The sequence below is a fragment of the Eleginops maclovinus genome, chromosome 3, assembly GCF_036324505.1.
Source record: "Eleginops maclovinus isolate JMC-PN-2008 ecotype Puerto Natales chromosome 3, JC_Emac_rtc_rv5, whole genome shotgun sequence".
Taxonomy (NCBI): domain Eukaryota; kingdom Metazoa; phylum Chordata; class Actinopteri; order Perciformes; family Eleginopidae; genus Eleginops; species Eleginops maclovinus.
The window spans coordinates 13,171,581-13,199,181 of record NC_086351.1 but is presented as its reverse complement, the minus strand read 5'-3'; the positions used below and the strand labels follow the sequence as shown (position 1 = coordinate 13,199,181).

The window sequence follows — 27,601 nt, the reverse complement described above, 5'->3', positions numbered from 1 at the left end:
TCTGGGTTTGTTTTGGTGGGAAAAAAAGGCAGTGTAGTACCACAAGCCTTGATATTTGGAAGCCTGTAAGGGACATTGTGACAATTTTTCTGACATTTTAAAGACTGAAAACAGAACAGTAATGTATTGTTTTAGTGCTTGTGCCTGAATGACCTAAAACCTCTTCACACGTCATACGTCTCCACCCTAACAAGTGTTTGACCTTCCAATGTAATGTCCCTCCCTGCCCAATCCTGAATCTAGACTCTCCCCTTGCTTTTGTGAGATTGTGAAACTTCCTTTTTGGGGCTGTCCTGCTCACCAGATGTTTCCTGAATCCACTTGTGTTCATACCTCACTCCCCTCCCCAGCAGTGAAAAGCCAGGGAAGGACAGAGCGAGGGAATCTGTCACTTAGTGAAGCCAAGCTCAGAGAGACACCTGGATACCTTTTCTACGTGTGCCTCTCAGCTACAGAGCTGACCAGGGCTTACAGCGACTGGGATTTACTTTGGCTGCAATGACATTAGAACTCACCTGGGCTGCATACACAGAAACAAAAATACACACATTTTTGAGCTGTACACCTGTTTTTTCAAAACATTTTTCATACTAGTTTGAGCTAAGAGGCAGGAGTCCTGCTGTTTTTTCTCTAGTGTGCAGCCAGTAGTAGGTCATCCGGCAATGTCGTGGGACTGTGGCCTGAAGTACATGTTTTCCGCGTCCCCTGCGCTGCAGCCGGGGAGCTTGTGTATCCTGAATGATAAGGAGGATCTGTCCCGACTGGAGATGGTCCAGAGACTGGCCAAGGATGGCTGCCGCTTCCTGCAGAACCACAGCAAGGGCCCAGAGAGGACAAGTGAGGTGAGATACACAACAATCCTGCTGCATTCAGAATGTGTATGTACAGCTATCTTTGGCCTTGTTACAGTGAGATCATACGACAGAACTGCTTATCATTTTAATCCTCTTCATGTCATTATTAACACTGAGTTACCATGCTTCATCCTTAAATATAAAGTGACAGCATTCAATTTTACTCTTGGCTATACTGTGGTGTTTCTGCTGCTGTTCTGTGAGCATCCTGCCTAAGCATGATTTCTCACACTCCCTGCAGTGTTCCATCCATCAAACCACTTTTAATTTGTTGTCGGTTTTTATTGGCCTCCATACATTCCTTTAGTGTCTCTGCTTTCTCTGAAGATGTATGTTGCCATTAAGATTCTTTCCGGACTACAAAAACCCTTTCTTCAAATGAATATACCAAAAAAAGTCTCCAGACTGCTGCAATAAACTGTATATAGAAGACTTCATTACAGAATATTGCATAGGGGATTTGTTCATATGCATAAAAATTGACTTACCAGATGCACTGTGTCCATTCAATACAACATTGGCTTGGTCTTTTCACAGTTGCAATGTCAGTACAGACACTTTACATACTTTTAGAGTGAAATTTGTCTTTATCAGTATGGCAGCATCCTTGAAAACGTAAGTTCAGATATTGAATGTTCAGTTCAGCCTGCGCACTTTTTTAAAACATTACATCACCTGCCAGTTGGCTTCCTACTGTAGGACACTTATGATTGGCTGACATCATGGTGGGCTCAGCTTCTCCCTTCCTGCCAGCTGTGTCTGTGTGCTGAACTGAGCAACAATGGCAGGAAAAGTTGACGCAAGTTGCCAGACCACCAGGCCAAGACATTGTGTGGTTTTAAGGTGGATTCCAGTACATCGGGTCTCTGACCTTTGCACAAGGCTAGATCTTCTTATCAATGTTCTTATTGAATATAACAACACTTTGTTTGAACTAAGGCACTGCCAATCTGCATGATAAAATGTTAGTGCTTCATAATACAACAATCTGATTTACCTTTTCTGTTTTATAAACATAAATTGTGCCAAGATGTTCATACTGTTAATACAATATTCACCAAAGCAGTACACTAATGACATGTGTACGAGTCACTTATGTAATCTTAGTGGTAATGGCCAGATAAGCTTACATTTAATACTTGACATCAAATAGAAATATTTAGATTATGTGAGAGTATATCCTGGTGTTTTAGATTATAAAATGGTTTAAAATAATCCAATGATGCTACAATGCATATACTGTGTAATATGTGACTCATATTAATATCTAAACCCAGACCTCAAAGAGCTTAGAAATCAGTTAATCCCAGCTGTTGGAAAAAGGGATACCGGTACTTAATATATGGTAGATTGCACAACTGTGAACATTTGTGAGAGTTTCTGGCGCAGGAACATCATGATTGTTATGCAATGAATGTCCTTAAATATTAAAAAAGAACATCTAACTATTCATTATTCATTTTTCGGCAAAATCCCATTGGGTTTAAATGATACAGATACCAGTTTTGACTTGAAGAATCACTTGTTCTTTTCTCATATTAAATTACCACTGCTTTAAATTGTTCAGTGGTATCAGATACTGTAGTTGTGCATTATCATCTGTTGCGCACGTTTCTTTTTTAACAATTAACTTTGCTCTGTCCATCTGTATGAGAACATACAGCTGCTCTTCAATGCATGAAGCATCAAAAAGCTTCTGTTTTCATATTTTACAAAACATGCACATAATGAACTGTTGTTTACAGTATTTTATCAAAGCTTAACACAGGAATTTCTGCTAATTATAATTGGAGATAATGAAGTGCATCTGCATCAAAGGCTTCTTTGAAGACAACGCTGATGTATAAATCTTTGTTCCTCCTCATATTCCCATTGTTATCCACGCTATTCCTTGAGAGGATTTTAGTACAGTCTGCACCCTGTCAGGACTGACACCATCCAAGTCCCGTTAAGTGTTCCATACCATCTGTGCCAGACGTGCCGCAGCAGCATAGAGACGTGCAGACAGAAAGTATGCATCTGGAACCCTGAAAGAGACAAACCCTTTGGCAGGACATGACTTTGTGCAGAGGACTGATAAGTAGTGTTTACTCTTCAGCTGACGGTGTCCATATTGGGAAGACTTTGGTGGCGAATGTAAGTCGAGGTCACCTCCAGGCTAATGTGCGAACACTCTGACTCATTATAAGCATCCACTCTAGAAGCCTGATTGTGTTTTTTTACTGGGACACTGGTAACCACAAAGCCTAGTGCTGACTGAGTGGTGGCCTGCAGCAGAGGCCTGATCAATAATTCATTGTTAGGAAAGGTTTGTTTGCTGTTTGACCCGTAAACAGTACACTGAGACACTGTTGTTAATTATAGGAAATAATTCGCACTTAGTCAGACAAAAACAGAGGCCTTTGATGAAGCTAAGTAAGAGCTCATTGTTAACGTAACATCATGATAAAGATAAAACCACCAATGTGTTTTCCCAAGAACCAGGAAGCTAATCAGCGTAGGCTTTCCTTTCTGGGAATTTTCTGGTTCTATGATTTTCGTTGTGGCCCTAACCGTACCTCATACTGTAGGTCCTGTGACAACACAATACCAGTTGTGGCTAGGATACACAGGATACACCTATCAGTACATGCAAGTACTTTCACAAATGCATGTTATAATAGAAATTCATTTGTAAGTTGTCACTTCAGCAGACGTTTAAACTTTGCTTAGACTCATAAATCACAGCACCCAAAGAACTGCCTGCACACATTTACATAAATGGTTCTTCCTGAAGCTTTGAAAACATCTCTGCTGTTTAAAGAGGCCACTGGGGACTGTACTATTAATGTTAAAATTGGCCTACCCAGTGATGTACACAGTTGTTGTTTTAGGTATTTTGTGTGGATGCTTGCATGTTGTGTCAATGCATGTGTTTGTGTACGTGTTTGTATGTCCACAGATCCCAGATAAGTGTTAATGTGCCAGGAAGTCATGCTTAGCTAAAGGGTCCTGGTTGCTTTTCTGCAAAAGGCAATTAGGGCAGAAAAACTGCAACCACTTTCAGTCTGTCTGCCTGGCTAATTGCATGCACAGAGGCTTGTGTTGCATTGACTGATGGCCAAAGAGAGTGGGGGTGAAGTGGGGGTTAGCTCAGGAAGGATGCGTGTGCCTGCACCATACAGTGAACTCCTCATTAAGACCAATATCTCTGATCCAGACCCTCGATTGTCAAGCAGCTACCAGCCATCTTTATACTTCACAGATGCTGCAATAAGCTTCTTTTTTATTTAGTGCGTAAAGAACGTTACATTTAAATGTATGTTGAATTATTCGTCTAGGGTAACCAGTGATGTACATCAACATATCAAACAAACATTATGATTAGAGGACATTTTGTGACTAACAGAGAAAGAAAGTGACAGTGTAAAACAGAGGGTGGGAGGCAGTAGGCAACATGGTTATGAATTTATCATTTATGGCATGGTGGTTCAAGGACCAAATGTCTGAAACTGAAACTATAGGTTGATTAATGGATAAGTCGATTGACAGAAACATAATTGGCAACTTTTTTGATAGTCAAATAATTATTCTTTCCTATTTCTTTATTATTTTTAAAAAAATGTTGGGGTTATTTTGACTTTAGGTCGAACAAAACCACACTGAAAACATTAAAGGCTATGTTATATGTTGTCTTACATTTCTCAGACACAGCAATAATCGATTAATTGAAAAAATATCTACAGATTAATCAATAATGTAAGCAATCAGTAGTTACCGCCCTGCTTTAAACCACTAAGGTTGATCTCTGCTCACCAACAGTTTTTTGTGTGAGTGTCCGGAGTTTAACCCTTTGACAGCTGAAAACAGATTGTCTCTGGACACCACCCATGATTTAATAGGCCTTTGGTGTTTGTAATTAAAATGTGTGCAAGTCTTTTATGCAAATCCCTGAATGGGCTCCACCGATAAGGACTGAATAATAATTTATGGAAATTCTCTTTCATTTACAGTGCAGGGCTTTGACAGAGTATTATGATGGAAATCAGTGGTGATTTGTGTGAGTGGGAGAAAATACAGGGGAATCTCCTTGGTGATAACACACTCCCTCCCTCATGTCTTCTTTCTCTAAACAGCCCCAGAGTGACGAGGCAGTCCGCATGTGTCTGAGGGAGAGGGGCCGCGATGTGCTGGTTCTCCAGAGAATATCGTCACAGCAGCCAGCCCTCTCTGCATCGGCGAGGGGAGGGGGGAGAGAGGAGGCGAGGAACAGGAGGTAAGCCTCTACAGTCCCCTCCCTCCCTCTCTCTCACTATCTGTTTCTCTCCCTCACCACTCTCCCTCTCATCAGTCTCTCTCTCCGTCTCTGTGGATCACACACTCACTCACACAGGCATGCTTACATCACAACTCCCAACACATAAATGACTACATTAAATGCGTATAAGTGAGCAGCATGGGACTGTGAGGCAGAGCTCTGGTGGCTGCCTCCCATTCAAGTCATTCAGGAGCTTTTCCAGCCGTGAACCTACCTGGATACCTCAGTGTGTTTGAAGGATTGGACAGCACTGGACTCCGGGCTGTGGCAGCTGCAGGTGGATGGATGGATGGGTGAAAGGGGCACGCAGCAGTAACCACGGCAACATTGCCGGTTTGAGGGCACTGGGTCTCTGCAAGGATGGGATCTCGGCCACAGCCCCCGAACCTGCGGCAGGAGCAGGGCAGGCTGCTGCACGCTGCCTTGGTGGAGCAGGAGGAGGACGAGGATGAAGAGGAGGGCTCTGAGGAGAGCAGCAACGACAGCACCAGCCGGGCAGAGCCCCTGACAATGCCCACCTTTGATGTGCCCTACTTCCGCTACATAGATGATGAAGGGACGGAGGGAGAGGAGGAATGGAGCAGCAGCCGCTCTCTGTCCTCTATTGAGGAGGATTCTTCCACTGACTCTGTTGTGTCTGACAGGTTCGTGGTGGTATCAGGGACCCCAGAGAAGATCCTGGAGCACTTGCTGACTGACCTGACACTAGATGAAGACCAGGGGACATCACAGGGCAAAGAGTCAGGTGAGCATGTCCTTAAAAACCCTTCTCATTATTGTTGTCCTTACTGTGTTTCGTCACATTTCTTCTTGTTTTTAGAGACCAGAAATAAAAAAGGAGTGGTCGACAACTTTTTGATTATATATTTGTAAATTTGTGTGCCCACCCATATCCACTGATATTTCTGTTTGTTAGACGAGAAAAGAAATGCATTACTTTCTGTTTCACTCTCTCCCCTCCTCATCCCTCTCTCTCTCGCAGAGGAGCTGGGACAGCAGCCCCCCCTGGGCAATAATACTGGGTTAATCATGTGCTATCATTCCCAGAATGGCAAGTTTAAGCCATTTAAAAGCCTATAACAGAGATAAACGTTACTCATATCCTTTAAGTAATGTCGCATCAGACTGTGAAATGCAGTCGAGCCTCACAGCGGCGACAAATGAACAAATTTCCTCTCATCCCAGCAGGTACAGGATAATGTGACACTGTTGCCAAGGCAGAGGAGACTCAGCTGATTGAGCTGGGAAGATATTCAGAGGAGAGATGATGATTGAGAGCCATACCAGAGTAGGACCAGAAGCGGGAAAAAACACTGAAGGGAGAAACACTGTATGTTGGAGGAAAACGGGGAACGAGGAGGGAAGAAAAAAAAGATGCAGATTTTTTATTGAAAATGGTCACAGATGATCTCTTACCGGGATTGAGGCAGCCTAACGCCGTACCAGAGATCATTACTCATTCTGATGAGGAAGTGAATGAAATTGATCTAAATGTCCTCTGGGGAGAAATGCCTGCAGCTGGAGGATGGTGCATTTTACATGCACAGGAGATTTATGTTATATGTTGAATAGCATTTTTATTACTATAATTCAGTATTTTATAGCTCAAAGATTTGCTCACTAAAAAAAATGGCATAAAATGCTTTTTTTAGGCTCTCAAATATTGAGATATCCTGCTTTTCTTTGTTTAATGTCATATTAAACTGGATATCTGTTAATTTTGAACTGACAGAACAAGATATTAAACACCTCACCTTCCGCGTTGAGAAACTACGATGGACTTCAAACTGTTTTGTAGACCAATCAAATCATTTAGAAAATAATGGTTAGATTATTTGATGATGAAAATAATCATTATTTGAAGCCTAATGTAGTAAGTAAGACATGCCGGTAAATGAGGGGGCAGGTGTGTAAGAACTCCCTCTTTTCCTTTAGTACGCATTTTCATTGTAAGCTTTGTGTTCAGCAGGTGTTATGTGGATGATGAATCATTCACCATTAGCTCAACTAGCAGAAAGTGTATTCAAATGAAGCATCCGTGTGGAGCTGTGGACCAGAGCAGGATGCTGAGCGATGTCTTAGGGTCAAAGAGCCAGAGACCTGAGGAGGAGAAGGAATGAACTGAGTCCCTAACAGCAATTGATCTGCACTCAGTGAGGTTTAATAGTCTGACTTAGTGCTGGCCTTGGCTCTCTCTCTGGTTATACTGAAGCTCTGTATGCTCTAGTGCTACTGCTACGTGTGCCCTTGGAGCTACAGCCCACCAGACCTAGATACCATGAGATCCTTGATTTCATCAAAAAGAGATTTATTTCAACATCAACCAAGCTGCAGTGTTTGGGCTTCCCCAGAGAGAGCGTGCAGCAACATGACTGATGGCTGCAGCAGGTTATTGATGTTGTGTTTATGACTTACATGCTGTACAGCACATTAGAAAGACAATTTCAGCTCATCATGATAGCACATGCTCAGCTTTGTGCTCACCATTAACAATGCAGACGAGGTTTCTGCAGGAGATGGCACTTTTCTGGAAGCACCACAGGCATGTTTGAGGAGAAGCAAACCTCTGCAGTAGTCTACACACTATAGGACTCTTCCATGCATGCTAGTGTTTTCTTCTGTGGGTAGCATTGTGGGTAGCATACAGTGTTTCCTGTTTCCTTGTGCCCAACCTCTCAGTGCAGCTATGGATTCTTACTGAGCACAGAATCTGCTCAGGGCCAGCTCTGAATAACATTTAATGCAACATTTGTGTGCTTAATGAGAGGATATGCCAGCTCTTTTATATTCTGCACCGAGCGCAGAGATGTGGGTGCTTATTTTTAGGGAAGGAAACATTGCATTAAATGAGCGGATATAATATTAACATTTCTAGATGCAGACTATCATTAAGATTTAAGGCTTTTACTTCAATCGGATGTCTTCTGGTACTGACTTGGCCATTAAGTGACACATTAACATGCTTATTTCAAAGGCTGCAATGATCAATTTTACGAGCTCTTATTGTAATGTGAAAAAGATTGGCAGACAGTTTGATTGATTTTACAGGAGATTGGCAAGCTAGATCAATGAATCCATTCTGAAATTCTTTGGAAATTGATACTAAATGAATATGGCTTGAATAGAAGCAGGATTCTGGCTTATATAGGAACTGATAGTACAGACTTCTAAACAGCAGTTAGGAGTAGAATTCAGATGTCTACATCCTTAATTCACATTGAGCAGCTGATATTTGCTGAAACAAAAATGGAGAGATGTGGTTACAAATCAGCCAAACAGACCATTACATGTTATTTATACAGCACAATACATACATACATGTTTTTGGGTCAACACATCTTTTGCCAAAATGTTTTGAGTTAAATTACTCCTCGGGAAATCCCTTGGTTTTTCTGCTGTGTTACCAAGAAAAACTTGAGAATACGACTTAAGGATGTGAGATTAAATATTAATTCTGTTTTTCAACTTCAAAAAACTTGCCGGGATTCAGCCTGGGGAGTGGTATGCAAGCTGTTTCTCATGAGAAAGTGTTTCAGTCTAGATAGCTTGGAGAAAATACACAAATACATAGCAGTGTGAGTGAGGAGTGTTCAGTGTGTGTGTGAGTGGAGGGACAGTAACGTGTGTGGGTGCATGGGTGATCTTGTCCATGTTGTTTTTCTGGCTTTTGTGTTAAGGTTGGTTATTGTATTTTATATGGGAGCTACATATGTATGAGTGTGTAACCTCTCATAAGCATTGAGTGACGCATCCACAGCTGCTCTGCGCGGATTAACATAATGATGTCAGCGAGTCCTGTGGACCAGAACGTACACAAAGGCCCTGGGAAGCCAGTGTGAAATTAAAAGGGGAGAATTTAAAATCTGGATATGAGGCACACGTACACAGGGGTTGAGGGGACGTTGGTCTTTATAGGATTTGCAAAGCTTTTTTGCTTGTGGCCGGCCTCATGTCTTGGACTTGATTTTTCTGTTCAAGCCTTATGTTTGAGTGTCTTTTTTGCAAAGTGAGAAAAAGGGTCTTACGTCTTTGTTTATCAAGTTGAAAAATATATGTTAAAGTAATGATTTTAACTATGAGTGCATTTCAAGTTATTTAAGGTTATCTGGCGATCTACTTGGCCAGCTTTGATTTAATCCATTTACAGAAACACTAACATTGAGAAGAGGCACACACTGTGGCTGCTTGTAAACACATTATGATAATGGCAAAGCAATATTTGATGCATTTTCTTCTGGTCGCAAGATAGTCACAATGAAAACATACACTTCATTAGAGGTCGAACAGAGTCAACTGGCACATTATTGGCTTATCTTTTCTGATACAGCGTGCAATGGTGAGTGTGTGAGATGAAGATAAAGCAAGTAAAGGCTTGTTTGAACATGTGGGCCCAAAATGGAACAGAGGAATCCTTAGTGGTTTCAACACATACAATTATCTGAGACTGACCATTTACAATAATCTGCCGTTGAAAGGTCTCTCACATTATCCTCGCCTCTGAAATGTCTCTGCTTAGTGCTTATTAACTGATATTTGACGGCAAAAAATGAACTCCTCTTCTGGTATTAGTGAAATGGAATAGGAAAAACTGGTGCAAAGTCACTCAGCGCTATTAAAAGTACAGGCATACTGTATGTGCAAACATTAATCATACAGTTGGCAAGGTCACTGGTGTATTTGCCCTCCAGCATCCTGTGTGTTGGATTTATTGAATAGTGTTTTGGATGTATTTGATAGGCTGCACAGAACTTAAACTTTGTCTCTTTGGTAAGATATCTATAAATCAAGTCATATCATTTGAAAATAAGGCAATATAATTAATGGGATGAACTAATGTGGCGATGCATATATCGCATGTGTCTGCGTTAAAAAATTGTATGCAGCAGACTTGCAAGTGTTCAAGTACAGAACCTCATAAAAATCCCATCATTGTTTTCTGAAATTAGGAATAATAAAGCTAAATTATATCAACTCAATATTGTGCATCATATCGCAATTGCAATATAAGTCACAATAATTGCAATTGTGTATTTCTTTCCAAAATGTTCCAGCCTACTTGAACCTGTACAGTCTTTTGTCCATTGTCAATAACGTGTTTCTCCTTGCAGATACACTACTGGATGATTTTCTGCTGACCTACCCAGTGTTCATGTCAACCAGTGATTTATGTCAAGCTCTGCTGGGACAATATCCTTAATCACACAGGCTTTAACAGAAACATTATGGCAAAGATCGACACATAATAACCGTGTTCTGAGAATGCTAAAGGCAGAATAGGTGTTTCATAGAAAAACACAACCGCTTTATTGAGTCAAAGCTACTCCACTACACTCAGCTGTGTTCACACTCTACCACCTGTCCTTAAACAAACATCACACACACACACACACACACACACACACACACACACACACACACACACACACACACACACACACACACACACACACACACACACACACACACACACACACACACACACACACACACACACACACACAGGCTTTATACATGCTTCACTGTATGCTGCATTTGATCAGCAAATAGATCTCAGTCTCCATCTGTGCTGAAGCCTTAACTGAATCCCACCTATTGCACCAAGAGACACAGAGGGAAGGAGGACAGGAAGGAGGCTGTGGAGAGGAAACAGAAAGTCCTGCACCTGGTGTCGCAGTGGATGGCCCTCTGCAGAGACTTCCTGAGGGACGACGAGCATGTCAAGCTGTTCATGAAGGTAGGAATTATAATGTTCAGGAAGGAAGAGAAAGGATTGAAACTGGGTGTGAGGGGAACTTAATATTGGAGAAATGAAAATTGGCATTTCCTTCCAGACTTTGTATCGTTACGTGTTGGATGATCTCTATGAGCACCCATCCCTGGAGAAGGATGTGCGGGAACTGCAGAAACTGTACCAGCTGCATCGCACACAGTGAGTGACCTTCTTTCATATTTTAGGTCATGAGACACTGAGTGATTCAATACATACTAATCAAAAGTCATAATAAAATAAATGCAGGACAAATGGCTTTAAAATGGGGTAAATTACACAGAATGAACTTTTAAAAAAAGGATAGAATGAGATAATATAATCATAAATCCTTGAAGGAGATGGAAAATAAGACCCACTTGATAAAATAAAAAGGAAATAGAATACATAGAGCGCATAACAAAAGACTAAAATAATAATATTAATAATAATAAAATCAGTACTGATATGCATATATATTTTCTTTTTTACATCAATGATGGAGATTTGAATTTTTTAAGAAGAAATCTCAGAAAGCATTTCACCTCGAAGTGCGCTCTCTACCCATCGCTCTCTAGGGCTATAAATGAATACAACAGAGCCGACTTTTCCAAACTGACTCACCATCGGTTTCGCTAACAATGAATTAAGCATTTTGAATCTCAACGTCTTGCCTATGCAGCAGCCTCACTGTGTGTCTTATCTGTGTCAGGCACAACCCAAAGTCACAGTCCAGAAAGGTGTCAGAAAAGTACCAGAAAAGTTATAGCTGGTTAAATGCTCAAGTGAAGAGCTACGCTTTTTGCTTTCCTTTGAAAATATTTGGGCTCACTTTCCTGTTATCTATAGGTAGTGTGCCCCATAGTGTTGGGGTGAAATAACTGTGTTTAAATAATCTATCAAATTGAAAAACTGAATAAATTATTGATATCTGGTCTGGGTCATTTAAAAGTGTGAGTATGACTGTTGGAGGTCTGAAAAGAAGCAGAGACACTCCCTGGTCTCTGAGTGCAAAGAAAGAGCTGCTTCTCTGCTTGGTGCCTTTATTTAGCCTCTCATCAATGAATGCATTCAGAGACTGCAGACTAATTTCAGTGTTCTGGGTTGTTATGCACAGAAATATGAAGGTCAAAGGGATCTTTGTCATTAATCTCTAAAATTGAGGAAATACAGAAATGTTGAGAATGAAAGACATGATCCTAGAAGTGGTGTCACTTGCCATGAAAAGAAAGATGTTCATGACTCATTTCAACTGGACACAATTTTAACTATACAACCCCACATTCATATTATCAGTAGGAATGCACTGACCGAATGCGACCATGACTTAAAGTGCCCCAACAATGTATTACATGTCTCAGATATATACAAAAGAAAACATATTTCTGAAGTTTTTGGCTGAAATACCCAAAAAATCATGCATTGTAGCATGCCCTATACACCTCTGTTTTAGCCTGTTCCAAAAGCGCTGATTCTTTGTCTGTATAGTTTTAAATGCAAATGAACTGCCACTCCCCAGCCTCCTCTGTGAGATGTTGGTTAGAAAAAAACAAAATGGTGCTCTAAAAGGAGATTCAGGTGATGAAAAGGGCGGGTATTAGCTTGGTTGGTTATTGGGTAAAGGTTGCACAATCAATAAAAACATTGTGACATCACAAAGTGACTTCAAAATCTGCTCAGCTAATTTCCGGACAGGCTTTTATATAAATGGATGAGGACAAAAAGAGCGAGAATCTTTTTTCCTGAAACTTTCCGAATGTCTTACCACAGAGGGGGACACATATTTATAAAAGACATGAAAAAGGGGTTTTGCATAATAGGTGACCTTTAAAACATCCTCATCATTAATGTCCACACTTATTTTAGTCTTGACAGCCGGCTAACCCAGGCCTCATGTCTTCTTATATAAAAAGGATTCCAATAAGTTCCCTGCGGCACAGTTTACAGATTTTCAATCCTACAAAAACAGAGCTTGTATTGGATGGAGGCGCAGAATTGGTAAATACACTGAGTAAAGGTATCACTTGCTATCGTGAGGACAAAGAATTGTACATTTTGACCCAGATTGGGTCATTGATCTCTTGGATTTACTGCTTTTTAGAACTTGATTTTTGCCTGTTATTTGACCAGTATATACAATGCCTTCTCTCAGTACAACAAAGCTACTCACTCCTGTCAGTGAATCTTATACCTGCACATAAACATATACATGAGAACATGTATACATACTCACATGGACTCAAGCTTACTTGTATGTTTTGATATGCTTACACACACATATGCAATACACACAATGATGTACTGTACATATACAAGTTATAGATTGACCATTTCATTGGACAAGGACTCAGCTTTTCTTTTTTAAGTATGGGATGTGTGTATTATTGATGTGCTGTAAATTAAATATAACTCAAACTTATTTAGTTGAGTCTTGAATATTGATTCGGTCTCTTCAAGTGAAGCTGTTTTTTCATATAATAACAATAGGCATCACATTTATCTTTGACATGTTTCAGTCTAAACAACCCCCTGTCAGCAGGGTGCCACACTCAAGCATTGCCACAGCCGTGTCCCCCTTCCCCTCCCTCTCCCACAGCCTCCAATCAGATCTCCTCCCTGGGGGATGCTCCAGCCTGCCACCCATTAGAACCCGGCGCCGATAATCACTCTGACTCTGCGCCTGCTTTATTCATGTTTATATGCAGGGAAGGAGATCCTTAACACCCACTCCTTTAAAGCAGGGGACTTTGTGAGGGTTTTACCAACTGACATAATCTACTATTTATGAGCTTTTCACAATTGGATTCACTCCGGGGGAGGGAAAGGTTTACTGCTCTGTGACAATCTGCTGCCAAGCTAAAAGGTGTATTTTTTTTATAGTAAGGAGACTCATTTAGTCCTTTAACTGCACATAATTCTATCAGACCTTTGTGCAAAGCTAAAATCACATGTTTTTGAAAGCTCAGGTTGTTCTCTCTCGTTATTTGGCAGTATATTTCAAGGAGCTTTTTTTTGAGGAGCAAAAGAGTCAATTTGATCACACGCTCAGTTTTGACAATTCAGTGGGAATCAGGTTTTTCATTAGTGCAGGCCTGCTGCTAGCCGGCGACGGGGGATCCCTCAGGGCAGGCTTTGTGCCAACATGCCTATTGTGATGCTGAGCCCAGTAAAAGCAGAGGGATGCTAATGGACACAGGGACTATCCATCTTGCCAGTCGGGCCTGACTGATGACAATACTGTAAGGTGATTAAATGAAGGGATCACATGGGAAGGTCTACAATCTACAGAGCAATCTAATCTCATGTTGACACTCATCTTGAATAATGGACCGAACACTGCAAATGAGTATATGTGTACATTAATTTGACCTTGATTAAAGAGTGGAGAAGTGGTTTTGTTGAACTGAATGTAGTTGCAGCTTATAAAACAGTACAAAAATAGTTATTTTACTGATGTATCCATCTTTATTTTCCAGTACGGTGGATAACTATTCCCCTCAAAGAAAGGTGAGTCAAAATATCTTATTACACCTCTTTAAGACAGAAATCATTGTATCAACAACAAAGCAGGCCGACCATTCATACTCGATACGGTGTTGGGGCTATTTTCGCTCGGGTTCCTGCTGTAGAAATTGTTTTATAGTTCAAGTGAAACGCCTGCAGTGTTCCCAAAGGAAAATGACTGAATGTCAAAATCCACGTATTTCCTTTCTTTTTAGAGCAAAGCACTTTCCCACCAATTGAGCCTAAAAGAGAATGGACTCCAGTCCAGAGGAACACATAGGGAGTCCAAGGAAGGTAAGTCGTAAAACACGGTGTTTCTTCACACATTCTTCCCAGCATACGTTGTTTCCAAGCCAAAACAGTAGGACAATAAGAGTCTTTCCAGGGAAGGAACGAGAAGGTTTTGAAATGAAATTCCTGACTTATGAGTTTCTTTACTGTTGTAATTGTTTGCGTATTTTAAAGGGGAGGTTCACCTAAATAAAATAAAGAAATAGTAACCTCTAATGCCATCTAGCCATGCAGATAGCTTGACTTTATTTGCTGATGAATTATCTTTCTGAGAGGTTTCTGCTTCTGGATAATCCACAGACCGCTCTTAAAATAATTGTAATTAAAACCGCTTTCGACCAAAGAAATTGTCCCCACTGACCCTTTTCCTTCATCAAGATAAATCTATTGAGTATGCTTCCATCCCAGTAATGCCAGCCCTCTCCAGTTGAGTGGTTACACTGGAGCAGTTGAGTCCGTGCTTTGCTAAAGGTCACCTTATCAATAAGAGGCAGCCCTGTTATACCCTGTCCTTCCTGACGGCAGAAGGTGACTTAATGAATTGGTTTCTTTCTGGCTGAAAGTGTGCAGCTGAATTGTTTGTTTTTAAATATCATTAAGATGTTTCTGCATTATAAGGAAGTTTAGTGTCTTTGCGTCGTCGATTTTATTATTTAGAAAAACCCATGTTTGTTTTTTTTTGTTTGACTGCAGCATCTGATTATTAGTTCATGGCTCATTACATATTGAAACAGTGATGGGAGATCTGCTGCTTTGGGATGGATTTTGTGTGTAACTATTATGTGTTTATTTTCCAGCCAGGATCTTAGCCTGGCAAAGGTTTTATAGTCACAAAATCTTACAAGCATTTATATACACCTTCAATTTAAAACAAATTGCTCATACATAACTTTAACCACAAGAAGAGATTTGTAACAGAAGAGGCCATTTGAAAAACAAAAATGTAGCCAGGTTTAGTAAGGCTGAGTCCAACATATAGAATGCAGGATGCGCAGCAGGGATTTTGCCAGAGATGTGTGAGCTGCACTTCATGTAAGCGCTGCGGTTTCTATGATGTTCCTAATATTTCCTCTCTGTTACAGTGCTGTGTCACGTGTACATAGCCATGGACTCGTTCCTGAGTATGAAGGCCCACGTTGGGGTTGTGGCCCAGGAGCTGCTGCAGGCAGTGGCAGAAAGGATGGAAGTCCCACTCGGCGACCTAGTGCTAGTGGCTGTAACTTACAATGGGGGTAAATACTATTCTTACTAACCAGCTACATTACACAACAAAAAACAATTGCTGTCAGTACAATGCTTTATATACACTAACTAAGACAACGGTGGAAATCTGATCAGGAAGTGACAATTTGCATCTGTCAACATTGTTTTCAATATTCAATAATGCACATATAATTTCCATCAGTTTCTAAGACTAATTAAACATCAGTTTACAATTCAGTAAAACATAGATCGAAATAGGTAATTCTATAAATCCTTGTTATAACATATCTGATTGGAGTCTCTTGAAGTAAATATTTCCCATGAGAAACTTGTTATGTTGTACAAATATCTCAAAATATCATGCTTGAGTTTTATCCCCATATTGAGTTATATATTGAAGCCAGAGATGTGAGATTGTAGTCAATAGAGCTGATAGATGTCTTCCCTATGACAACAGTTAAAAGAAAGAAGCATTACAGTCCGGTATCGCAAAATCAGTTTCTGTTATCAGTGGCTGAAGTGACTGGCCACCTCAGAGTGTATTCTGGCACAGTGACTCGTATCTCTCACCACTGATAGCTGCTTACACACTGCCTGACAGATTTTTAATGGTGTTCTGCTCTTTGTGATATGTCTGTCCCCTGCAGGAAGGCTCCTGCTGCAGCCTCAGGACAGAGTCTTCTCTGATGCGTTACGGCCGGTGGGGAGGCTGCATGTGTGCAGGAAGGACCTGGGTGAAGTCCTGGTAAGAATGTCACTGTAATGTGTCACTTGGACACATTCATACGAATATGAATGACACTATGTGCAGAGGTTATGTTAGAAGCTACAAGACTCCTTTGTAGACAATGTATCAAAATCTTCCAACATGCATTGTGCTAAAAGAATGTCACTGCAATGGTTATATGAATCTTTTGAGTGGTATGAGGTCTAAAGAAAAAACTGGGCCTGATATTTTTGGATATTTTTCCCCCCTCAGAACCCGTTCACAGACAACTCAGAGCTGCAACAGAGGACAGCACGCATGCTCACTTTAAACACATGGGACGTGGCCGTCGCTCTCACCAACTTTGACTGGACCATCTTTGCCTCAATACATGAAGTTTGTCCCACAACTTAAACACTCATCATCATTTGCTGCCTTTGAAAGAGGGTCTCAACTGTTGCTTGTTCACCCGTGGCTTGTTCTGCCTCATGATGTTGTTCTTTTACAGCAAGAACTGGTCTATTTCACCTTCAGTCGCCACAGCAGCAGCAACCACACGGTGGCGTTGGAGCTGCTGCTGCAGCGCTGCAATGAGGTCCAGCTGTGGGTGATGACCGAGGTGCTGTTGTGCCCAACGCTCTGCAAACGGGTCCAACTCATCAAGAAGTTCATCAAGATCGCTGCTCAGTAAGTAGCTGTACTCGCATCCTTCTGCAACACTTATTGATTGTGAGTCATACACACTGCCGGCCTTTCCTACTTTGGTAAGCCTTGCATGGGCATGCTGCCCCCTCCTGTGGTAGATCAATGAACTGCACTGGCTTTGGTTGCTCTGCAGGAGACTGAACTGTGTGCTCCATTGATCTTTTATAGCTGTAAAGCACAAAGGAACCTCAACTGTTTCTTTGCCATTATAATGGGCCTGAACACTGCAGCTGTTAGCCGCCTCAGTCAGACATGGGAGGTAAAGATGTGCTTTTTTACTTCTTTTTTTCATCATTGCCACCTTTTATGAGAAGAACATAACATCTGAACAAAAATCATGTTATTTTCTCTGCAGAAAATTCCTGGGAAATTCAAAAAGCTGTTTACAGAACTGGAGACAGTTACAGTAGGTGTAGTTCATGGCACCACACTGCACATATCTGTTTTGATATGAGTAAACATTAACATTTATTCACTGCAACACGGAATGCAAACATATGCTTATGTGTGTATGAGGCAAAACAAACAGATGTGTTTTTCTTTCAGAACAGCAGGTGTTTTGAATGATCATAAGTCACTTATGCAGCCATAATTCAGATAACAAAGCAGTCATGCACAGGCACACACACTCATCCCCAGAGGAATACACTCATTCGTTTTGAAAATGTCTTCACAGGATCCCTCACTGAACCACAAGGCCTACAGGGATTCTTTCAAGAAGATGAAGGCTCCAAAGATCCCCTTCCCTCCTCTGCTACTGAAAGGTGGGCTTATTATTCTGTCACATTATTACCCACTCCTCTGAGAGAAGAGCACTGTGAAACATCTCCATCAGGCAGATTCGACATGTAGAAACAAACAGACGTTTCACATCAAATACCTGTTGGGAAAACTAACAAAATACTGTCCTTGTTTTTTAGACATTACGTTTATTCACGAAGGCAACAAGACGTTTCATGATAACCTGGTTAATTTTGAAAAGCTGGTGAGTTCACAAACCCTTCATAGCACTTCATGTGACTGCAAGGAAAACATCAGGTAGTGCTGAATTTGTAATGTTTAACGGAGCGGTGTTTGTCTTTATTTCCAGCACATGATCGCCGACACAGTGCGACTCATACGGCAGTGTCAGAAAGATCCCATGGGTCAGTATTCTGATCACCCTTTCCTCATTTTATGGTGTGAAATCTAAGAATATTTCTGACCTTAACTTTGTAACTCAATTCAATGCTGTGGATTCAGAATTTGCAACTCTCTCTTTCTCTTTAGCTTTTTTCCCTTAATACACTGTCTGAATCAAATAAATACTCTCTACCATGATGTCCACAATCATAATATTTTGATATAAAATTATTTGGGCTGGATTTATTCTTCACATGTCATAATGAAAAATAAAAGTTGAAACTGAATTTGATGTGTTTTGCCCAGGCCATCAATGCTATGATATCATTACGTTGAAATGCTGGCCTCTAACATTTTCTGTCCATTCAGGTAATGGCATTACCCAGAAGAGCAACTCAGAAGTGCGAGCGTACATCGATTACCTGCTTATCATCGACAATCAGCAGACTCTGTTTGAACTGTCTCACAGGCTGGAGCCCCGTGCTTAGACAGCAGCTCTCACTGCATCCCCCGCTGTGTCGGCCACACTGTCGGATAGCCAAGGAACGATTTATCGCTGTCTCATCTATCTCTCAGGACTCAGTCAGCAATCAGAGGGCGCTGCAGGATGTTGGCCTACCACAGGAGAGAGCTGGTCAATCAGGAAAGTGTCACCAGAGACGAGACTAAGCAGAAAAAGATGCATCTTAGGTTAAATGCATAAGTGTTTGCATAGATCCACAACAGTGTCAGTGATCCAAAGCGCCTGAAAGCAGGTCCAGCTGCAAGGCCAGCTGATCTACTTCAACTAAAGCTGCCTAGAAGAAAACTGTAGGTCTTGATCCATGTGTCTAAACCAAACCTGCTGCTGCTATTTCTTTACATTCTTACAGGCACAAGTATGCCGAGCTGTTCGAACAATGATACAACAGCTCTCTCTAGTGGAGAAGCAGCAAGCTGCAATAACAGCACGTTTGAAGATGGAAGTGCTTCCCAACTGCTAAAAAAACACAGAACATGAAGGTGCAAACAAAATATGTTGAGTCTGACTTAAAGGTCCACTTAGTAGCCTTTCCAAGAGCTTTTAACCCCACAAATCACATCAGAAGTGATTGAGATGCAGGTTCACTCATGACACTGGACATCTTTTTGTATTTTCACCATTTAAAGATCTGGCAGCGGCAGTTTGTTTTATCTGAGCCAACCAAAGACTTTCCGTCCAATATTGTACACACACACTTCTGTTTTCTTCAGACAGGATCCAGATGTTATTTTTGCCAGATGCAGGTCATACATCAGTCAAGAATCAGCACACTGTATGCACAACAAGCTGAATCAGATTAAGTGAAAATGATTGTGAAATATTAAACATTTGCATATATTATTTTCATTATGTATTTTTACAGAATTCCCTTACCATATATTTTTTATTGTTGAACCAGAGTGTAGTACATGGGGCCATTCAGATGCTATTCGAACAGGGAATTAGATAAGAATAAAAATTGTATTTCTTTCAAGTGTGGGATACGCGTTGAGTCCTGTCTGTGAGATATAATCACGTACAGTATGTTATTGCTAAATACCATTAAACTGCCTGTTCAAAGTGATGCATAAGATCTCCATCTAAATGAGCTGTGGACAATCAGTCATAAATGAAGCAGTAGACTCATACGGACACGTGTCGGTATCGGTCTTTAAAGTTCAGGTTAAAACACACAATAGTGCACATTGCAACCCAGACAGTGTTTGATTAGTGGAAGTTTAGGGATATCTGTTTTAGCTGTATGGAACTAAGGGATTAGCGTTTGAAAAGCTCAGCAACAATCTTTAAGAAACATTAAAGACAACCCACAATAAACAGTTTTCTGTTTTCATCCAATGCTACAGAGCTGCAGCTATCTCTTTTATCTTCAGTAAATGAAGGGTTAGAAATTGTAAAGGATAAATAAGTTCCATTGTGTTTCTGGGTTTAACTGTCAGTCAAGTAAAGAGCAATAGCAAAACAAATACTACAGCACCTTCTGGATAAGAAAAGTAGAAAAATAGAAGCCATTTGCTTATGTACAGTGCAAATGAATACTACTGTAGACAACTGTGTGTAGTTATAGAAAATACTGTACGCTATTTATTCTCTGGATTGGTCATCTGAAAATGACTCTTTCGTCCTGAAGTTAGGCCGTTGTAAGTACGCGCTGTGAAGTGTGTAGATGGAATTTCGCATTATAATGTTGAAATTGTAATTGTGGGATTTTAAAAACCGCAGTTACAATGGGGGGACAATTGGTTTAGCAGTATCTATCTTACTTTGAATTTCATTTGAATCATCATTAGTTTGATTATGTTTTTACATATGTTCAAATTCTGGATACAGATATTTATTTATTTCAGAATAAGTTATTTGTTCTATGGATATGACTTTGATTTTGTGTTTTTTGTACACACCGTTTTGGCTGGTCTGCATGATATGGTAAACCATGGACTGACCACTGAGTGTGAACTGTGCATGCAATAAAATATTTTTCCTCATCATGGCTTTGGTTATTGTGAAAGATATATGTTGACATGCATAAGATGGTGACTCTCAAAAATCAATTCAACAGGCACAACATACTTTCAAACTCTTACACTACCAATGTTCTGGTTAACTAAGAAACAGGTTATAGTGATAGCAGAACTGAGTACAGTAAGTCAAGTCTGACAGAAGTAAATCATAGCAAGGTCTTGATAAGAAGTGCATCCAGGAAACCACAAACAGCTGATTTAGTAAGAACCCGATGAAAATAAAGGCTGTTAGATATGCTCAATATGTGCACAGATACACTGGCAGAGAGTTCACAAAGACATAGGGCTAGTCTTTGTTGCTATGAGTTACAAGCGCTCTTTCTCTCAACGGTTGCTATCTTTTATTCTTTATTAAACATTAAATGAGTTCACCTATGCTCCACCTCAGTCTTTGCACCCTCTCTGTGGCTGCTGTAGTACTCTACACCGTGCGCACATATATTTGTTATGTATGCACCATTAAACTAGAACCTCAATATCTTCAAAAATATATACATATAATGGATATACTGTATTACACAGAACATTATACTAAATCATATTGTGGTTGATTAATGAAATGAGTAATAGCAAACCCATTACTGATATAAAGAAGTACCCAGATATTGTACTAGAGTTAAAATAGTAGTACCAGAGTGTAAGAATACTCTGTTACAGTAAAAGTCCTGCAATCAAAATATAACTCAAGTAAAAGTACAAAAGTATTAGCACCAAAATATGCTTAAAGTAGTCATAATGCAGATTCACCCCTTATCAGAATAATAGATATGTTTTATAATTGTTGATGCATGAATGTTTTTATCAAAGCTGGTAAAGGTGCAGCTCGTTTGAATGGCTTTGTATACTGCAGGGTAGCTTGTGAATTTACTCCAGGATGAACTAAAGTCTGATTTAAGTTTTGCTGATATTAATCCAACTGTAAAGTGACTAAATCTACTAAATAAATGTAGTGGAGTAAAAGTACACTTTTGACCTCTGAATTGTAGTGGAGTATAAAGAACAAGGTAGCATAAAATGAAAATACTCAAGTAAAGTCTCTCACAATTCTACTTAAGTACAGTACTTGAGTAAATGCACTTACCCACTTCTGCTCATACTAGTGATCATAAGGGGCCCACAGCTCATTTTAACAAAGGTGCCCCCTAGTGGGTAAGTGGGACCACACTATTTATTACGTTGTACACAGATCCTTTTTATTATGTGGGTAACATGTTCCTGTTTATCAAAACAGCTTGCGACAGGTACTGTCATTACATAATATTCCTGTGACTCTTCACATTTTAAATACCTAAAATGTTGGATCTTGGGTAATTTTTGGGGGAGATCACAAAACCCTCAGTACAACAAGGCGGAGGTGTGACCCAGATGCCCTCACTGCCTTTAACCAGGTGTCCTGCTTGGCCTTTAACATGACTATCTGTGGCACGACCCCCGCTGCGCCCGGGGGCCCGTACCCTGCCATTTCCTCCCAAACACCGCCAGCACTGTATCATTTCCCTGTCACCAAATGACTGGCTAGCTGCTGTGGCGTGCTAATGAGAGGAAGAGAGGGCAGATGAAGAGAAACTACAGGAAGAGTGGTTCTTCATTTCCCCCGAGCAACACAATGCACAGGATTAATCCTCCATCCTCCACATGACTGTCTGCAGCCACTTTGGTTGCGGGGAGAAATTAGGAGCATCACAGCCGTTATTAGCGCTGGAGAAAATCTCATTTGAGGAGATAAGGGTGCTGATTTCTATCCAAAAAGAAACAAGAAAAAAAGCAGAATGGCTGTAATTTGTACATCATATGTCACTTGTTTATCTTAGTACATAAATATTGCTCCTGCCCAGTCTCTTCCTGAGCAAATTTCCGCTAATACCACGGAGTCTCCGACATAGTTTACAAATGAAAGGAATAATGAATGTTCCAAAATGGAGTTGAAATACCTGTTTTGTGTAAATAAATGTTACATTATTTAAGCAGAAGTTATACTGAATCTACTTTTCATGGTTTCTCTGTGCACCCCTTCTTCCAAAATGAATAGTTTGGTCCTGTAACCTTGACTCTGGATCTCCCACAGTATGTTACCATATCTCTGACATACAAGGGACTTAAGACCATATGAATAATGCACAACTCCTTCAGTACGCATGCATAATCACAGTCAAACTTGAATCTAAACATCTTCTCGGTTTTCAATTAAATCAGTTTAAAAGAGATAACATTTAAGTGTTTCTTTAAACTCTGTTAAAGATTTGATTTGGTTCCCCTTTGGTTGATCAGATGCTAACAGAGCGTGCAGACAGATAAAGGATGGGTAATCTAATGTGTTGCTTTCTCGTAGAAAGCTATCAGTGTCTTTGAATAGGTTTCTCCAACAGGCCCGGCTGAATGAATTACACTCGTCTGTTAGTATTCTGCCTCAGCCGTACAAAAGGTCAATGTCAAATGCACCTCATTTAAAAGTCAATAGCGACCATGCACCTCATCTCCTGGGAATTCTGTCCGGGAACCCTCCAGACGGTATTGTGTATCATTCAGTTAGTAGAGGGCAGCCAGAGAGCTTTTTTAATCTTGACCTTCTAATAAAATATGCTCCCTATCCAGAATTACATGGTCTCAAATGGAGACATAAGCTCTCAACAAATCATGTGCAGACTGCGCCCTCTCAGGGGAGAGGTTCCACAGCGGCGGACACAACAGGTTCACCACTGGCTCGACACGCATCTCCCTCTTTATTTCCACTATCTCACCATCTGAAACACACACGCTTTCACACACTACAATGCCAGTATTGTGTCAAATAAACCAAATTGGATACAAGCAACATTAATGCATGATTAAAAGTGTCTATTGCAGAAGTCATAAAAAAAAACATGATAAAGAGCAACATTATTTCTCAATGGGAGAATATTCCAAAAAATGATATCTTTAAAACTCTTTGCTTAATACTGTCGGTAAGTATTCTAGCACCCATCCCCCGCTTCTCTCTTGTCTCACACGGACAGCAGCAGAGCCACTCCAGCCATGATCCACCTGGCAGGAGGCTGTTTGGTGCGCAGGTGGAGGGTCCAAACATACGTGGGCCCGCGCTGCTTAGTGCGGTACACGGGACACTCGTACGTATTCCTCAGCTCCTGCTCTTCCGCAGGCACCGCTCTAACATACAGCACCGGCATGGCGGGAGTCAGATCCCTCAGAACGGCCTCGGAGATGATTCCGGACTGAGTGTCCCAGCGCGCTCCTAGGAGACACAGGATGGGGAGGAGATGCACATTGGACCTTTTAAGAAATGTGTTGCACCATACTGTCAGATATCTAAGTAACCTGATCACGGCAGGATGGATAAAATAAGGGGTGTCACAATATAACGCGGTGATCATGATATGTTAAATGTTAATAACATGTTTATAATACACATGTTATTATAACGTGTTAAAAATCGAGGGTTTTTTAAATGATTTCTTTTTGGCCTCCATCAATGTCTCACACATAAAAAAGTGATTCAATTTACCAAAAAAGAGACTGCTATTTGTTTCTAAATGTTCTTTTTGAGATGATAATGTTACCTTGAATGTCTTTCTCACAATAATTGTGTGATTAAAATCTGTTATTGTGACAGCTCTACTTTTGAGGTATGACTTGTTGTTATTTCTGACCTTCCATGAAGAGTCCGTGAACGTAGGCCCCCTCCCGCGGTGGATGCCCAAAGTCGTCTTTCGTCTTCTTCGTTACATCGACAGTCAAAGTCATCTTGTCCAGGGGCCACTGATTCTTCCGAGCAATGCTCTGCAGGACAGCTGGGGGGGAAAAATGGTCTTCATGTTAATATCTCTGCTGCCTCTGGGTAACATGTCACCTAAATCATGTGTGCTGCTTGATTAGAGATGGTGATCTCACCGGTGAGGAAAGACTGAGGGTTGAAGAGTCCTGAGAGCCAAACAACTGCAGGAAGAACCAAGTCCTGAGTCCAGCTGTCCAGCTCTCGACAGCTACACATTATATCATTAAACCTATAAAGACAATATTCAAAAACATGGTATAAAACAGCTTGGAACCTTTATTATGTGTCTGCCAGCATCATCCTCGTCCTCAAATCAGATTTAGAGACAGTTCTTTTTGATTTTTTACACCTTTTTTGCTAAAATAAACGATAATAATCATGTTGAGTGAAAAAACACAGAATTATGAGAAGGAAGTAGTACCATTGTGCAAGTGTTTTAGTGGAGGGATAAGCCAGCCTGGCCCAGGAATCAGGAACAGAGTCGTTGAACAGAGCTGTCTGCAGAGTCTCCATACTGGAGGAGATGGTGAGTTCTCCCTGCAGACAAAGTAATCCTCATTAATGCTTCAGGATCCCATTAAAACATATATTTCTTTATTATATATCACAGTAGACTGCACCTTGAGACCAAGATCCAGCTCATTAAGGGACTTCCTTATTTCTTCCAGAAGGAGATTCATGCGTTCACACTCCTGGAAACACACTGAAATGTAGGGGCTTCTCTTTGTCTTGGTGATCATCTCTGCCATGTCATACTCATCAGGAAGCTTCTCAAGGATATCTTCAATGACGGACTTGACCTGGCAGATATAACATACGTGAATAGGTTATTTATGAAGGCAGGTTATTGTATTCTCAGGTGTTTTGTATCACTGCGCCTCCACACCTTCTCCTCTGTGCTCTGAGCCGCCCCCTCTCCTCGGCAGGAGTCCTGAGGCTGCAGCTCCAGCAGAGTCCTGAGGAGGTTGTCTGAGGTGACGGTGAGGCAGTCGAGCTCAGCGTTTGGATGGAGTCCATACAAAGTGGGGTTCTCAGAGGGGAGATGTTCGTCTATGTAACTGTGGTAACCACTGTAGTCCATGAACGGAGGGGACAGGAACCCAGGACAGAGAAAAAGCTCCCCTTCAAACTGTGAATGGAAGATTTACAGCATGAAAACAGGACAACACCTGCGGCACTTCATTTAAAACGCAGTAAAAATAGTGAGAATGACATTTCACTTAAACCGGCATTATAAAATAGCAAGCACAACAAAGCCTGTGTGTTTTCACTATGACAGACAAGCAGTCACTGCACCAAAAGCAAAACACATTGAATGATGTCAAATTGTCCAAATCACATAAAATAAAAGCTTCTGTAAAGGTCTAAGGTAAACTGACTAACCATGGGAAAGAATCAGATCCATTCCAATTGAAGCCGATCAGCTTGACTTACGCTAAAGAATAAATAATAATGTTTATAGTCCAGTGTCATGCAGCAGCTGGAATATCATCTGGCACACACAGAGGTAGCTCCACTAAAGAATCAGCAGTGCCAAAGATTTGAAGTGCAAAACTGCAGTTTAAGTTTGCATCCCAAGAGGGCACCCTTTACCTTAACAACACCAAGAACGTCCAAACAGCTTTCTAGATTTGTACTTTTTCTCACAGTAACATTGGAAGTGACCAGACTTTACATGGGATGTTCAGATCTTAAAAATGATACAACATAACCAGGTCAAATGAACTATTATTGCCATAGTTTTGCTGAAACAAAATGAATAGATTCTCCTTGCAGGCGACATGAACGCTGACTCACCATTTTTGGATGCATGAACTCTTGCAGATAGGTCTTACACAGTCTTCTGTCCCAGCCATCGGTAATGTGTCCTCCATACATGATCTCCCCGAAAAGATAACACAAGTCCTCCCGGGGCACCTGCGTGGACTACAGTAAATAAAGTCTGACTTGTATGGCAATCATTTCAATAATTACGAGCATATTATACAATAAAGGCAATTGAACGGTAATAAACAGTATTTCATTTTACTGTACAATAATTAATTTTATACATTCTGTTCTCGTATATATCATAATCCATTTACATGTATAGACTTTTTCTTGCACTATTTTATTTATATTCTGTTATTTCTTTCACTAAACTTGTTTTATGTTCTCTATATATACAGTATATCATGTTGCATTGTTTGAGGAGCTTGGGACTGAAGTGTTTCATTGCCATATCTACAGTTTAGCTGCTGTGCATATGACACTAAAGCCTTTGAATCTTAAGTTAAATAAAGTCTTTTTTAAAAATGTATTCCTGATCGCTCGATTCCTCTTTTGGAACTTCCAGCAGTAACTATATGATGTCTTCCCAAATTGGCTCTTTTAATAATGATAGCGCCAGGGAAATGTAACAAAATTATGTTTCTTTACACACACTGATCTAGTGTATGACAGAGGAGTCTCTTCCTCAGCGGGAGATTATGATCCGTGAGGGTGAAGGAGGAAGAAAAGAACCTGTGATTCATAACAAATTACAAAAGCTGGAGGTTCACAATCATTTGTACCTGTATTGTTTTGCAAATTGCTTCCTTCATCAGCTCTAATTGCAGTGATCACTTATGTAGCGTTGTGAACTGTCACATTGGCTGCATGTAATTACATTTAGGATAACGCTTCATTGCCCTCCTAATGAATTCTCTGTATACGCACATACAGGTTACTGTTTGGTTAACATAATGAAGGACATTCGTTTTTGGAGGGCAGAATACCTAGGAGACATAATTGGTTGTGACCGGAATAATAGGAGTCCTAAGAGAAATGCATTAGGAGTGGCGAGGGGTGCAGCACCCCAAGAATGGATTTTTTGTCTTCATGA

The 27,601-nt window shown here is 40.7% G+C and overlaps 2 protein-coding genes across 4 annotated transcripts in view; one reads left to right on the top strand and one right to left on the bottom strand.

The window, feature by feature from the left end:
* The first annotated feature begins 337 nt into the window (after positions 1-337).
* On the top strand, positions 338-20,933 carry LOC134861835 (rap guanine nucleotide exchange factor 5-like). 3 transcript variants are annotated; one of them, XM_063879373.1, is made up of 19 exons: positions 872-2,865; positions 2,953-2,990; positions 4,970-5,109; positions 5,796-5,896; positions 10,260-10,338; positions 10,741-10,885; positions 10,983-11,080; positions 14,374-14,404; positions 14,617-14,695; positions 15,775-15,924; positions 16,543-16,640; positions 16,875-16,997; positions 17,110-17,288; positions 17,475-17,565; positions 17,662-17,712; positions 17,983-18,070; positions 18,227-18,291; positions 18,397-18,451; positions 18,798-20,933. In XM_063879373.1, the coding sequence occupies exons 3-19, from the start codon at positions 4,994-4,996 to the stop codon at positions 18,914-18,916; spliced, it is 1,668 nt and encodes a 555-aa protein (XP_063735443.1). In that variant the 5' UTR covers positions 872-2,865; positions 2,953-2,990; positions 4,970-4,993; the 3' UTR covers positions 18,917-20,933. The 3 variants fall into 3 exon arrangements, with proteins under 3 accessions (XP_063735441.1, XP_063735442.1, XP_063735443.1); XM_063879371.1 differs by lacking the exons at positions 872-2,865; positions 2,953-2,990 and adding an exon at positions 338-842; XM_063879372.1 differs by having other exon boundaries at positions 871-2,990.
* A 2,557-nt stretch (positions 20,934-23,490) lies between these two features.
* Positions 23,491-27,601, bottom strand: part of si:dkey-233k19.3 (dynein axonemal heavy chain 11) — a 41,868-nt gene continuing 37,757 nt past the window's right edge. The window contains 7 exon segments of the mRNA XM_063879422.1: positions 23,491-24,198; positions 24,614-24,754; positions 24,855-24,967; positions 25,160-25,275; positions 25,359-25,538; positions 25,625-25,867; positions 26,536-26,664. Of these exon segments, the coding sequence (XP_063735492.1) occupies positions 23,951-24,198; positions 24,614-24,754; positions 24,855-24,967; positions 25,160-25,275; positions 25,359-25,538; positions 25,625-25,867; positions 26,536-26,664 (1,170 nt within the window). The 3' untranslated portion in view covers positions 23,491-23,950.

Bases quoted from the DNA above. Each gene is read 5' to 3' on its own strand.
- LOC134861835 (XM_063879371.1), top strand. From the start codon at position 663: ATGTCGTGGGACTGTGGCCTGAAGTACATGTTTTCCGCGTCCCCTGCG. The intron at 14,696-15,774 runs GTAAGTCGTAAA...TCTCTGTTACAG, and splicing joins ACATAGGGAGTCCAAGGAAG to TGCTGTGTCACGTGTACATA. The intron at 18,452-18,797 runs GTCAGTATTCTG...CTGTCCATTCAG, and splicing joins GTGTCAGAAAGATCCCATGG to GTAATGGCATTACCCAGAAG.